Here is a 13,030-nt window from a genome sequence, read left to right as displayed (position 1 = left end):
TTTGCCAAGGTAGGTTTGTGTTCTGTCCTGATCACTTTCGGTACCCAGCTACATAGTTTAGTCTGAGTATGCCTGCTCCATCTTGATTTGGGAGAGATCTGTGTTACTCATTCAGGGCTGAATTTCCTTTTTATGCCGTGGAGAGTCTGAGTAAGTTTTTACATGTGGGAGCCATGTAGCTTAAAACAGAGCCTGCCCCATCCTCACCGTACCATTAAGTATGTACATATCTGCATTAGAAGTTGGCATATGCTAGTGAGGAGGAGCCATTGTGTAATTCTTATCTAAAACAAGATAGGTGTTTGATTTAGAAAGCCAGCACGTTAACAAGAAATCAGTAGAGTTGAGTCACCTAGCAGTCTCATTTTCAACCTAGCACGTGCTTTCTCTGTCCTGCGTATCTGTGTGTGCCCCACCCACCTATTCTAGATGGAGTCTTACTGTGTAGCTGGCTGACTCACACTCACACTCAGGCCTCCTGCCTGTCTCTTCCGTGCTGGGATTACTGGTATGCCCAGCTCTTGATCTGTATTTCTTTACCATGAGAATGCTGTGTGGAGCTGAGAATGTAACTCGGTGATTGAGTGCTTGTATGGCATGCAAAGAGACCAGGATTGGATTCTCACCACCACAAAAACACCTACAAATGACTGTGTGATGTCCTAGAAACCTGTGCGGCTTCTAAGCTTGTATGCATACATTTAAAAATAGATTTCAAAAATGATTATAAATTCTGAAAAAGGACACTGAATTTTTTAACCTTTTTTATTGTGTGTGTGTGTGTGTGTGTGTGTGTGTGTGAGTGAGAGAGAGAGAGAGAGTGTGTGTGTGTGTGTGTGTGTGTGTGTGTGAGTGAGAGAGAGAGAGAGTGTGTGTGTGTGTGTGTGTATGTGTGTGAGTGAGAGAGAGAGAGAGAGTGTGTGTGTGTGTGTGTGTGTGTGTATGCAGTGTTTGAGATCAAGCACAGAGCCATAAGCATGATAGATGGGTACTACACCCTCGTACATTATTTTCTAAATGAATGTTTTTATGTTAGGGATGGTGTGCTTTTTCTCTTAAGGGTTTCTACACTGCCACCTAACTTTGCCATTGTCCTGCAGAAGCACTCAACAGATAATGCATAAATAAATGAACATTCCTGGGTCCCAATAAAACTTTATTTACAAAATGGTAGCAATCAGATTTGTGTTAGTTGTAGTTTGCCAACCTGTGTTCATTTATTTTTGAATTCCTTAAGGAATATATAGATCCAAATAACAATGTTCAGCTTTGTTCTCTGATACTAAGATACCCACAGTAACTATTTATTACAGCTTGTTCCCTCTCTTTCCTGTAGAGGGACTATCTGGAACTTATATTCTGTTCCAAGGATAGCTGAACCAGTTTGGCTTACCATGATGTCAAACACCTTGGAGAAAAACCAACTCTGCCAGCGCTTTCTCAAGGAATTTATACTTCTGATTGAACAAGTCAACAAAAACCAGTAAGTATAACCCTCTTGAGGCTCGTGGCCCAGTCCTGAGCCAGCGCATGTTCTGTGCAGGACATGCCTTGTCCTGTATTTGGCTAATCTGGGTATGCTTTTGTCTGTTTCCCCAAGGTTTTTTGCTGCCTTACTGACTGCGGTGTTAACCTACCACCTGGCCTGGGTACCAACTGTCATGCCTGTTGACCACCCTCCCATTAAAGCCTTCTCGGAGAAGCGTACCTCTCAGTCAGTGAACATGCTGGCCAAAACACATCCATATAATCCTCTCTGGGCGCAGCTGGGTTAGTATCTAATCTGAGTGTTCAGAGAATGTGTCTGATGAAATAGGAAAAGAAACATGCTGGAAATTGTAGCTTATACTGGCCTTCTGACCAAGTCACTCGAAGATTGTCTCTTGCAGGAATAAGATAGGCCCACAGAGCCGCACTGTCGGGCTCCTCTCCTCCCCATCTCCCTCGCTGGCGGCTTTGATCTGCTCTTTTGAGACGTCGTAGGTAAACTGAGTTCTCCACGCCAACGGAGGCTGTTCACCCTATCACGGTTTCTTTAACTACTGACTGTTTATGCAGATAATTTTTTGTGGTCGAGTTGTGATAGGGCAGGGGAGGGCTGTCTCATTTCTTATAGGTCGTTAAGCAATATTCCTGGCCTCCATTCGCTAGATGCTAGTACAGCCCTTGTCTTCCTAGAGCTCTAACCATCAAAATGTCTTTAAATGTTGCCAGATGTCAGTGGGAAGAGGAGCAAGAAAAGGAGTGAGGGCTGTTGTTGGAGGGGCTGGGGAGAGACGACCAGAAGGAAGTGGCACACTTACATCTCAGCACCGCTCTGACTGTGCCATAGATCCCATGTCTTATCCGCACTTGGTCCTTGCACTTGATGGTAGCATTACTTCCTCAACCCATCTGTGTTTATGGGTTGGCGGGCGAGGCTGGGGTTACATATCTGAGTTTATGAGGCGTTGTTCTCAGCAAGCCTTAGAGTGACAAGGTATGATCACATGACATTCTGTCCCACCCTTGTGCTGGAACTCAGAGTTGAGTCACAGCTGTTCAAGCCTCAGTAGTCACCTGCCTGGTGGACCACGATGAGCCTAGGTCAGGTCTTTTAACCACATCCTAGTGCTTGGAAAAGAGTGTGCAAGGGGTGTGGGAGCTAGAGGCCTATTGTTCCCTTGTTTCTGAAGGCCGTCACTTATCATTCCTATGCCTTTCTTTTTGTATGTTAGCAGCAGAGCCTGGGCCTTTGTATGTGGCCCGATAAGCACTCCAGACATCGGTTGGGATGGGATCTGGGCTTGTGTTTGCTGTGACTTGCAGTCACTTGCACCAGGCACCCTTGCTCTGGATGCTGCTCCTGGAACTACATCGTGGAGCATTAACATGCAGGGAGAAGGCTAACTTGCAGGAATCTTCAAATGGTAACTGCTGGGGACAGCAGTGCTGGGGGAAAGCATGGCAGCCCTAAAACAGTGTCTCCCAAGCTGTCCCAAGAGCTGACACCACAGCACAAGCTGTGTACACTCACGGAGGGAGGAGAGTCTCACTCCTACCTGTCACCCTTCATTTAGAGCAGTAAACGTACTTTCTTGTCCTTGTGCCCAGGAGACACAAAAGAAGATACAGGTCTCATAGAATAAGTAATAGGCGTGTCTTTAATGAATTAACTAAAGAATTTGTGGATAGGAAAACCATGGTAGACTGGAAGTGACTACACATGATTGTAATCCCAGAACTTGGGAGGCTGAGGCAGGAGGATTAAGAGTGGTAGACCAGTCTGGGCTATTTAACCAAGGCTCAAAAAAAAAAAAAGACAGAGCTTTATATTTTGACACTTGGTACAATGACAAGTCCCGAACTTACCACCTCACTCGGGGTTGACTAGTCCTGAGAACATATGTTGCTGTTCTCAGTTGGGGAAAATAATTTTTTTTAAGTGTAGTATTTACTGCTGGAGGGGAATAGGCTGGACATTAAGGAAATACAGTGTGCAGAGTCGATTTTCAAACAGTGGTAATTAAGCAGCATGCATTTAATTAGATAAATGCATTTAGACTTCGGAATGCTTCTCCTGTGGGATTGAGCTAACTAGGAGCCACTGTCTCCTTGTGTTCAGCATAATAAGGGAAAATCCCTTCCTGTGGGCAAGCTTGTTGCTTTTCATTGGAGATCATAGGCCCCGAAGGTCTTCAGCTGTCTCTTCCTGAGAAGTCCCTCTGAGGACTGGGTGTTGGTCAGAGTAGTTTAGGAGGAAACGAAGCCTTGCACAGAGAAAGCAGCCTTGTAAAGACAAGTGTGAGCGACCGAGTCTCCATTATCACACATGGTGAAGCATTTCCATGATCAGACAGAGAATGTCCTTAGATTACGGTTCTTTCTGTGTGCCACGGTAGGTAGGAAAATGTAAGTTCTGGGGGCTAAACAATGCAGATGTGCTTTTAATTTAGGTTCCTAAGTAATAAAAATGGTTTTCTTGTGAATGGCTTTCCCATGTTACTGAGGGCTCCTCCAAACAGTCTACACTTCAGTTCTCGCTGACCCGTGTGGTGTCTCAGCCTCGTGAGCAGAGGAGCTCAGCTGCCTTCTCTCGTCACAGTGATCAGGAATTGCTCCTAGGAGTGCAGTGATCCGGTGGCTTTGCCCCCGTGGGCACTGTGCTCAAGGATTTCCACATTAGGCACACCAGCCACCATGGCCTGTGGAAGCCATTAGTGGGTTGGAAAAGACTTTCAACAGGATAGTACGATAGAAACGGGACTCACACGCATGTTTTGTAAAATGTGAGTTTAGGATGTGGCGGCGACCGTTGCCGTAGGTGAGAAACCTGTTCTTGTGGGAGTGAGTTCTCTCCTGCCGCCTTCAGGTCGCCCTTTTGCCCTTGGCTTTTTGACAGTTCAGCTTCAGGTTGTTTTACTTTTCCTTGGGTTTTCCTTGGATTTTCATAGTTGGCGTTCATTGACCTTGGATGAACAGACCTATGTCACTCGTGAAGTTTAGGTTTTGAGGAGTCCTTGTTTTAAAATCTATTTCTGCTCCAGTTTCTCTCCATCCTCTTCCCAGAATCCCTACTGTGTGCATATCACAGTGCTTGGTGGGGCTCACAGACATTACATACATCATTCTTCATTCCTCTTGTTTCTCCTCAGAACGGGCAATCCCACTTGACTTGTTTTAAACAGGCCATCTCTTTTTCTCCACCCTGATGAGATCTGCTCTTCATCAGAGTCTAAGGATTACATGAACATCAGACTTGGCTACCACAAACATGGTGCTTCTCATATCTAAGACACTTGTGAGGTTTCCTTTGATGGAGAAGGAAAGAAACTCTTCAGGAGGGTCTGAGTGGAATGCACCTGTGTGTTTCAGAGCATTATCCTTTGTTTCCAGCAACTAGTTATTTTCTGGCAAAAAAAAAAATCCTTGTAAATCTAATCCAACAAGAAAGTGTACATCCATTTCCCCTCCTATAACTACAGACAACGTTGCCCACCTTGATTTTGATGGTAACTATCATCTAGCTTTACCCGACCTTTACCATGACTTTTCATTCAGGCGTGCGCACGTGTGTGTGTGTGTGTGTGTACAGCCATGTCAGTACTGTTGCTGTTTGCCTTGTTCCATTGAGAAGGGCCTTCTCACGGAACCTGGAATTCTCTGTTCCCCAGCAGTTCGGGTACAAGCACATGTGGCTATCCCTGGCTTCCTGTGGACACTGGGAAGTGAACCTAGGTCCCTAGGCTTGTAGGCACTCTGGCTGACTTATGTCTATAGCCCTTACTCAGCAACGTCTTCCCTTTATCCATTTCATTTACAAATATAGTATCTTCTTTTAATAAAGATTCCCCATTTTCCATTTTTTATGGAAGATTTTGAGCCCTTCCCCTGTGTAAGGGGCTTTGTGCCTCTTTTTTCGTTTTGCTGCTGTGCTCTGGCTACATGAATAACCCTTCTTTATGATTGGTGAAGCCCTGTTTATGTACCCTGTTTACATGCAAACTCATAGACTGTGCTGCTCCAATACTTAGAAAATTAATTTAAAATATATATCAAAATATATAAGGTTCAAGCCATTTGGTAAAATTTTTACATGTGTGTATTTTTCTTAGGGGTGAGAAGTGTTGCTTGTTTGTTTCATACTTGAGACACAGTCACTGTACGTAGTCTAGGCTGGCCTGGAACTCACTGTATATCCTGTGCTGGCCTTGAACTCTTTCCTTGGCTTCCGTAGTCACTGGGACCATAGGCCCACACCACCAGGTTGCGTGTGGTAGTAGCACAGAGCCTGCTGTCACAGAAACACCCGTGGTTTCCGAAGTGTCTGTCATGTGCTGGAGCTTGGGGAAGCGGGCTCAGAAAGAAGGCCTGCGCTGAGGGCGGTCTTCTCAGGCCAAACCATAGCCTCATCTCATCTCCCCACACTTCTGAGCTTTCACTCTGAAGTCCAGGATGACTTCTCAGATGCTAAGGCTCCCTTAGCCTTCAGTCCTGTCCTTTTATAGAGAAAATTGTTTATTGTTATTATTTCTGTCCTGCTCTGTTAGTGTTCTTGGAAGCTGTGTACAAGGGAAAACTCTGCGAAGGACAAACTTCCTTATGGTTCCCTAGAGAGACAACTTCCTGCTCATTCTCACAGTCTCTCTCGCCCTCAGTCTGCTAATTTTAGTTGTCTCTAACCTGTGGCTTCCTGCCGCTCTAGGGATTCGTTCCCCAGCTGAGTCTGAACCTCCCTCACTGAGGTCGCCTCTCACATGCAACCCCTGCCAGCACTGGTGGCCTTCAGCCTTCTGGTTAACTTTTCAGTCACTTCTGACGCTGGCTTGGTTGTGTAAGGGTAGAGTCTTTAAGCTCTCAGCTTACCTAAGTAAGCTAAGTGCATAGCCAGGCAGTCAGCGTTGGTTGTCAGTCCTCGCAAACATAATCAAACGACCAAACTTGATGACTTAGTAGTTAGGTTACGGTCCTTTTTAAAAATGTGTTCTTTGAGAGTTTCGAATGTTTTGATCATATTCACCTTCACTCCCCCAGTGCTTCTAGATCCACCCCTCCCCCACCTAACCTCGTGTCCTTTTTAATTTGATTTTTAAAGCCCATGAAGACCAATTTGTACTGCCCAAATATTCTTGGGCAATTCTTGGGTGTATGGTGTTACCCTGGAGTACAGTTGACTTACCAGGGGCAATATTCCGAGAAAACTGTCTCTTCTTTTCCCAGAAGAGACAGTTACCCATAGCTCCATAGCTGGGGGTGGGATCTTATACCTAACTTCCATCATCATGCTGGGATTTGGTTTGTCAAGACTGCTGTGCGTTCATTTGTGCAGCTGCCTGTCCCTCTGTGTCGAGAAGACGCTGTGTAGTCATCCCCTGCCTCTGGCTCTTATATTCGTTCTGTTCCCTCTTCTACAGTGATCCTTGAGAAGAGGAGGGTACAGTATGTGTGTTCTGTTTAGGGCTGAACGTTTTTGCCGTCTCTTATCTTCTGTACCTTGGTCAGTTGTGGGTCTCTGTGCTAATAACGATGTACAATAAGTAGAGGCTTCTCAGATGCGGCTTAGAAGATGCATTGATCTATGGGAGCAACAGTCAGTCATTAGGAGTACTGTGCTCATTTAGCAGAACCACAGTAGCAGGTTCTCTCCGCAGCCTGTGACCTGTCCAGACATAGGTTCTTAGCTCCATAATTCTGCTGCGTATGAGTTGTGTCTTGTGAAACGTGACTTAACTCCAAGCAAAGAGTGATTAGTTTCTCCCATGACAATTGTGCCACTATTGCACCAGGGGTCATGTTTTACCAGACCAGCTGTTTCTGTAGCTCACAGGGCTCTCAGCTGGATCTGATCTGATTGATTCCTTTTCCCCCACCGCCCAGCATGCACAGCACCCTCCAGCACTGTGAAAGCTAGCCAGCTGTGGCTGTAGCTTCCAGGTCAGTACTGGCTAAGTTCTCTATGTGGTGTCTTCAGCAGTAGTGTCTTACTCTGAAATTCTAGAGGGTAACCAAGAATGCTGGCAATAGCTTGTAATGTTTGAGGCAGCCAGGGGTGGGGTCTATAGTATCTCATCAGCCAACAACTCAAAACAAAATAGCCAGTTCCTGGCTCTGGGATTTTTATTTGATAGCTCATGGTATCTGATAGGAACACTGTTGCCCTATTGTAGGTAACTCCATTTTAACTCCTGTGCTCCTGTGTGTGTTTGTGTGTGTGAACTCCATTTTAACTCCTGTGCTCCTGTGTGTGTTTGTGTGTGTGAACTCCATTTTAACTCCTGTGCTCCTGTGTGTGTTTGTGTGTTTGTGTGTGTGTGTAAGCTTCTATGGTATTAGGTTTCCATAGGACTTTTTAAAAAGGTCTTCAGTTATCTTTTCCTATATTCCTTCTCTACTCTGTCATTCGTTCCCCCACCCCCAATTTAACTTTGCCTTTTCCATTACTCCCTTTTAACCCTTTATGTCAGTGTGTTCTGTGAGCACTATGGAAGTACTTCTGTAATCTTTTACCTTTCACACTGAACTCAAAGCTGGCTCATTAGCCCATTTTAACCCACTTATCAGCGTATAACTAAGATGACATTTTGTGTCCTGTAGAATTTTTATATCACATGAAATAAAGAGAAATTCCAGGTTCATTATTCATGACTCAGTAATTTTCTCTTATAAATTAAACTGAATCTACTTAGAGTAAATCACTCTACTAAGATAATTAATTGATTTAATTCTTACTGATGGAAATTCTTGAGTTTGCATTTTAGCCTTCAGGTTTACTATCCTAGGATTTTTCTTTATGTTCAGTTATGTGTAGGTGCTTGTATATCTGTGTGGGAGTGTGTGCATGCTAGTGCGGGTATCTGAGGAGATCAGAAGGTGGCCGACCCAGAGTTACAGGCAGTTGTGAGACTCCTTGCCCAGTGAGAACGTGGGAGCTGGGGATTGAACTTGGAGCACATGCTCTTCCTAACCAGTGAGCACTCTCCCCACCTGAGTGTTCTAAGAAAATTTCAAATTTGCAAGATATCTCCAGATATGTCATACTTCATCTGGTCATTTATGCAAAGCAGTGCCTTCAACCTTTCCTTGGGCCAGTGTGCAACCACCTGAGCACAGTGAAGGGCTTGTGTATCCAGCAGAGCCCTGCTGTGGTCTGATGTGCTCAGCTTGGTACTGGGCTGCAGCCTGTGTTATCTTCCAGACCTGCTCTCCAGTATCAGGGGAACATGGTCATTCCTAGAAAGTCTATATCTTGTGGGTCAAAAAGTGGTTGGAGTCTGTGAATCAAGTTACCTGTTGTTTTCTTTTAAAGGGCAGACATATCCATGCATGCTAATACCAGAGGGCGTTGTCTCCTGTCCGTCTTTACCCCACAGGTGACCTCTATGGAGCTATAGGCTCTCCGGTGAGACTGACTCGCACTGTGGTGATTGGGAAGCAGAAGGATTTGGTCCAGCGCATTCTTTATGTTCTGACCTACTTTCTCCGTTGCTCTGAACTGCAAGAGAATCAGCTGAGCTGGAGTGGAAATCCCAGTGAGGATGACCAGGTTATAAATGGGAGCAAGATAATAACCGCCCTGGAAAAGGGAGAGGTGGAAGAGTCTGAGTATGTGGTAGTTACCGTGAGCAGTGAGCCTGCCCTGGTACCACCAATCCTACCACAGGGGACAGCTGAGAGGAGGAGCCCTGAGCCTACAGTAGTAGCTGAGATCTCGGAAGGCGTTAATACTAGCGAACTGGGTCACAAACCTGAAAAGAACAGATGCAAGAGGCCAGAGCAGAATTCCGAGGCCAGTAGTATGGGCTTCCAAGAGGCAGAACCTGACAGTTCGTGGATACCTCAAGGCATATTCTGTGAGGACAAACAGAATGACCAAGAGGCAACCCAGGATTGTTCTTCAAGTCCTCCCAGCTGTGAGGTGCCCAGGGTAAGAAGGAGGATGGACCAACAAACCCTCCACTCGAAGCTGCATGGGGAGACGCTAAAGAAGCGAGCAGAGCAGTCCGCAGCCTGGCCCTGCCCAGACAGGCATTCCCAGGAGGATCCTCCTGTCGAAAAGGTCACTTTCCACATTGGGAGTTCCATCTCCCCGGAGTCTGACTTTGAAAGCCGGACCAAAAGAATGGAGGAGCGATTAAAGGCCTGTGGACATTTCCATGGGGCTAGTGCCTCTGCCAGCTCTAGCATGGACACTGGGCTGACTCAAGAGCAGCAGGGCTCTGGGTGCTCCTTCAAAGCTGACTTTGAAAAGGACATCACGCCTCAGGACCACTCTTCAGGGGGGGAAGGTGTCTCTGAGGACAGAGGCCTCCGGGCCAACATGACACATGCTGTGGGACAACTTAGCCAAGTTGATGGCCCCCTTGCACATTCCCTTTGTGCCGCAGAAAGTGGGCGGAGACTGCTGGAACAGACTAGAGATGTGCAATTAAAAGGCTACAAAGGACCTTCATCGGAGCCTGTTCCAAACAGATGTAGACAGCAGGGTGGCCTGCTGATTGCTGCAGATGTCCCCTATGGGGATGCCAGTGGTAAGGGCAACTACAGGAGCGAAGGAGACATTCCCAGGAACGAGAGCTTGGATAGTGCTCTTGGAGACAGTGATGATGAAGCGTGTGTCTTAGCCCTGCTAGAACTAGGTCACAGTTGTGACAGGACTGAAGAGTCCTTGGAAGTGGAGCTGCCTCTGCCAAGGTAACACTGTACAGGGAACTGGAATCTGTCCCTAGCCTGACACTGTGACCATGTTAGCCACTCATGATGACTTTATATGTAACACATGTTTTTCTCTTAAATATTAGGGGTATTACCACTTCAAGGGTTCCCAGCCTGTCTGATCTCCAAGGATGCTCACCATCTCGGTGCAGCTAAGTTCTTGGACAGAGACAGGTGGTTGGCTGTCTTTGCAGCTCTTGAGACGTTTGGGGGAGTGAAGAGCCACAGTGGCCATGCTTGCAAGGAGGAGAGGGTCCCCTCATGTCTATGTAATGAGTATGGCTGGCTGTGGATGTCTTGTTTCTAAGGTGATAATCACACTCACTGAGGCCTCCCTCCTGCCGCTCAGGCCTCTTTAGCAGCTCTCCGTCAAGTTGCTGGTTTTTTGGTCTGTGAAGACTGAAAGTTGCAATTAAAAGATTCCTTCTATTCTTCTTCATTGTGGTGGGCACTACTTTCTGCAGATAGGTTGGATTCATAAAGCCATACTGGCACTATGATCCCCAGCCTCACTCTTATCCCTCTGACAGAGGCCTTCTGTTACACGTTCAGTATGATATATAAGAGCAGGTTCCTAAGTTCTTTAGACAAGTCTCACTATGTAGCCTTAAACTGAGGACAGGCACCTCCACATCTAGCTTAAGAATGAAGTTTTAACTAGCCATGGAAATAGTATATTTTTTTAGGATTCCATTTTAATAAAAATTACCTCCTTTTCTCCCAACCCCCCTGTTTTCTCATACTTATAGTCTTTTTACTAGAGGACCCTGATTTGAACTACAGGAAAACTATTTTCTTGTATCATTGGAGGTTTTGTTTCCACTGTAATATGAAAAGTGTGTCCTTTCTTTTTTTTTTTTAGCTATGTGTTTAATATTTCAAATGTTGTTCTAGGTCTCAGAGCACCAGCAAGGCAAATGTTAGAAATTTTGGCCGCTCACTTCTGGCAGGTTACTGTGCCACGTACATGCCTGATCTGGTGCTGCATGGAACCAGCAGCGATGAGAAGCTGAAGCAGTGCCTGGCAGCTGATCTGGTCCACACGGTGCACGTAAGTGACCAGCTTAGAGCCACACGATGGCCAGCAGCAGGCTCTTGATCTTACACTGAAAGCATCTGCATAAAGGATTGCTTGTAAGGACATAGAGCGGCATGCCAGCCAATGAGGTGGAACTAAGGGTCTGGGGACTCTGTAAGCATAGCTGGGCCAGACTCAGCAAAGGAAAAGCAGGTAATGGCAGAGCTGCAGAGTCCTGGAGCAGGAACAGAGACTGCCTGTCTGGGGACAGTGAGGAAGGTGGAGCATCTGGCCTCCAGTTCTCCCCTCCATCCTCCAGTTTCTCCTGCAAGAGGCCAGAGAGCAAGGGCACAGCAAAGGTAGAGACCTGCGATTTTCTATAGAGGTCAGCCTCCTGGAGCCAGAACAGCACGGGCAGAGTAGTCAAGTGGGGGTGAATGGCTGTGGGCTGGCCTGGCAACACAAATTGACAGATGGTGAGTGACAGTTATATGCCTTCAGAAGGAAGACCGCAGAGATGTTGGGTATGGCTTGCTTCTTATCCAAACCTTGCAAGTTTGTAAAGGCAATTACTTTAACTGATTTGTCACTGAGCTCACTCTGATAGCCGGGTGGAGATGGCTGTAGAAAGATTTACAGGTATTCCTGGAAAATCGCCTGTAGCTACTGCCAAGTGCTTTTCTGTTGTCTCCAGCATGACAGGAGCTGAACACTTAGAGAGACCGTGTCATTCTGATGGACCTGTTTTTAACTGTGCTGCCGCTGGGCAGATGTGCGAGCGTGGCTGTTTTGCAATTAGAAACATACGCTATCTTGTGCAATAAGGAGAATCCTGTTAATTTCCTCATTAAGATTGTTGGAGCCTGGCTTTCTTATCTCCTCATTGCACACTTTTTGTTTGTTAAGGGGAAGGGTTTTTGCAAAGTAGAAAAGAAGACATTGTAGGTTATCTTTGACCTTGAGCATCTGCCCAGATATGAAGCAGACACAGGCTAAGCAGGCTAAGGATGCTTGTATGAAGTAAGACGAAGGGCTCCGGTGGGAAGTAGAGATCAGTATCCTGCACGCCATAGAGGTAAATAGCTGTAGAGGAAGTTCCTAGGGTCTGGGCAGGGCCCACCCAGCACACATGTGCTTACCCAAATATGCCTAGTCCTCCACACTTTGTGATCGACAGTCCTGGAGTCAAACTGAAGTTTCTGTTACCTACAAATTACTCGAACTTCCCTTCATTCTTAACACAGATACCACACACTTGCTTTTAACATTTCAGAGGTTGGGTCATCTATCCATCCCATAGTATAAGCACAGGGCCCTCCTTGTGTGATATCACCTTCCTGCACTGTCCTAAGTGTGACTGTCCTTTGTTTAGTGTGTGTTGGGACATGATAGGACCCTGTTTTATGTTGTCATCTCCTGCCTATATCCATATATGCAGAGCCCTTGGGTGTTGGCTTTCTGTGGTGCTGTTGGTTTGATTCCTGTGGATGTCGGTTTTGCCCCTTGCACCTTTACCAAGCCAGAGAGCTGCTGCTGACAGAGGCTCCCAAGGCTGTAGGAGCCAGCGGGGTTGTCCTCAGTGACAGTGAGCTCACGAGCGGCTGCTCATTTTTTCGGAAGTGCCCAGATTCAGTCACTAACCGCCATGGAAAAACAATCTCCTGGTTGATAACCACCTCCAAATGATCTGTGACACAACTCATGACATTTTGTCATTTTTAAAAATGGGTCATCAATTCTGCTTTCTGAATATTCAATTTTCATTGTGACATCTAGCTCTGCAGTTCTTGTGTTTGAGAAAATAGCCATGCCTTCATGGTC

At 46.2% G+C, this 13,030-nt stretch overlaps 1 protein-coding gene across 6 annotated transcripts in view; it reads left to right on the top strand.

Annotated features, from left to right (window-relative positions):
- The window catches only part of Fnip2 (folliculin interacting protein 2), a 112,181-nt gene that overhangs the window by 77,423 nt on the left and 21,728 nt on the right, over positions 1 to 13,030 (top strand). For all 6 annotated transcript variants that reach the window (NM_001162999.2, XM_030252651.1, XM_017319620.2 and 3 more), the window contains 4 exons: positions 1,337 to 1,483; positions 1,601 to 1,770; positions 8,850 to 10,170; positions 11,086 to 11,242. In NM_001162999.2, the coding sequence (NP_001156471.1) occupies positions 1,337 to 1,483; positions 1,601 to 1,770; positions 8,850 to 10,170; positions 11,086 to 11,242 (1,795 nt within the window). The remainder of the gene's footprint in view (positions 1 to 1,336; positions 1,484 to 1,600; positions 1,771 to 8,849; positions 10,171 to 11,085; positions 11,243 to 13,030) is intronic.

Source organism: Mus musculus, chromosome 3 (assembly GCF_000001635.26).
Source record: "Mus musculus strain C57BL/6J chromosome 3, GRCm38.p6 C57BL/6J".
Taxonomy (NCBI): domain Eukaryota; kingdom Metazoa; phylum Chordata; class Mammalia; order Rodentia; family Muridae; genus Mus; species Mus musculus.
The sequence above is the reverse complement of the archived record's forward strand: the minus strand, read 5'-3'. Positions and strand labels throughout refer to the sequence as shown.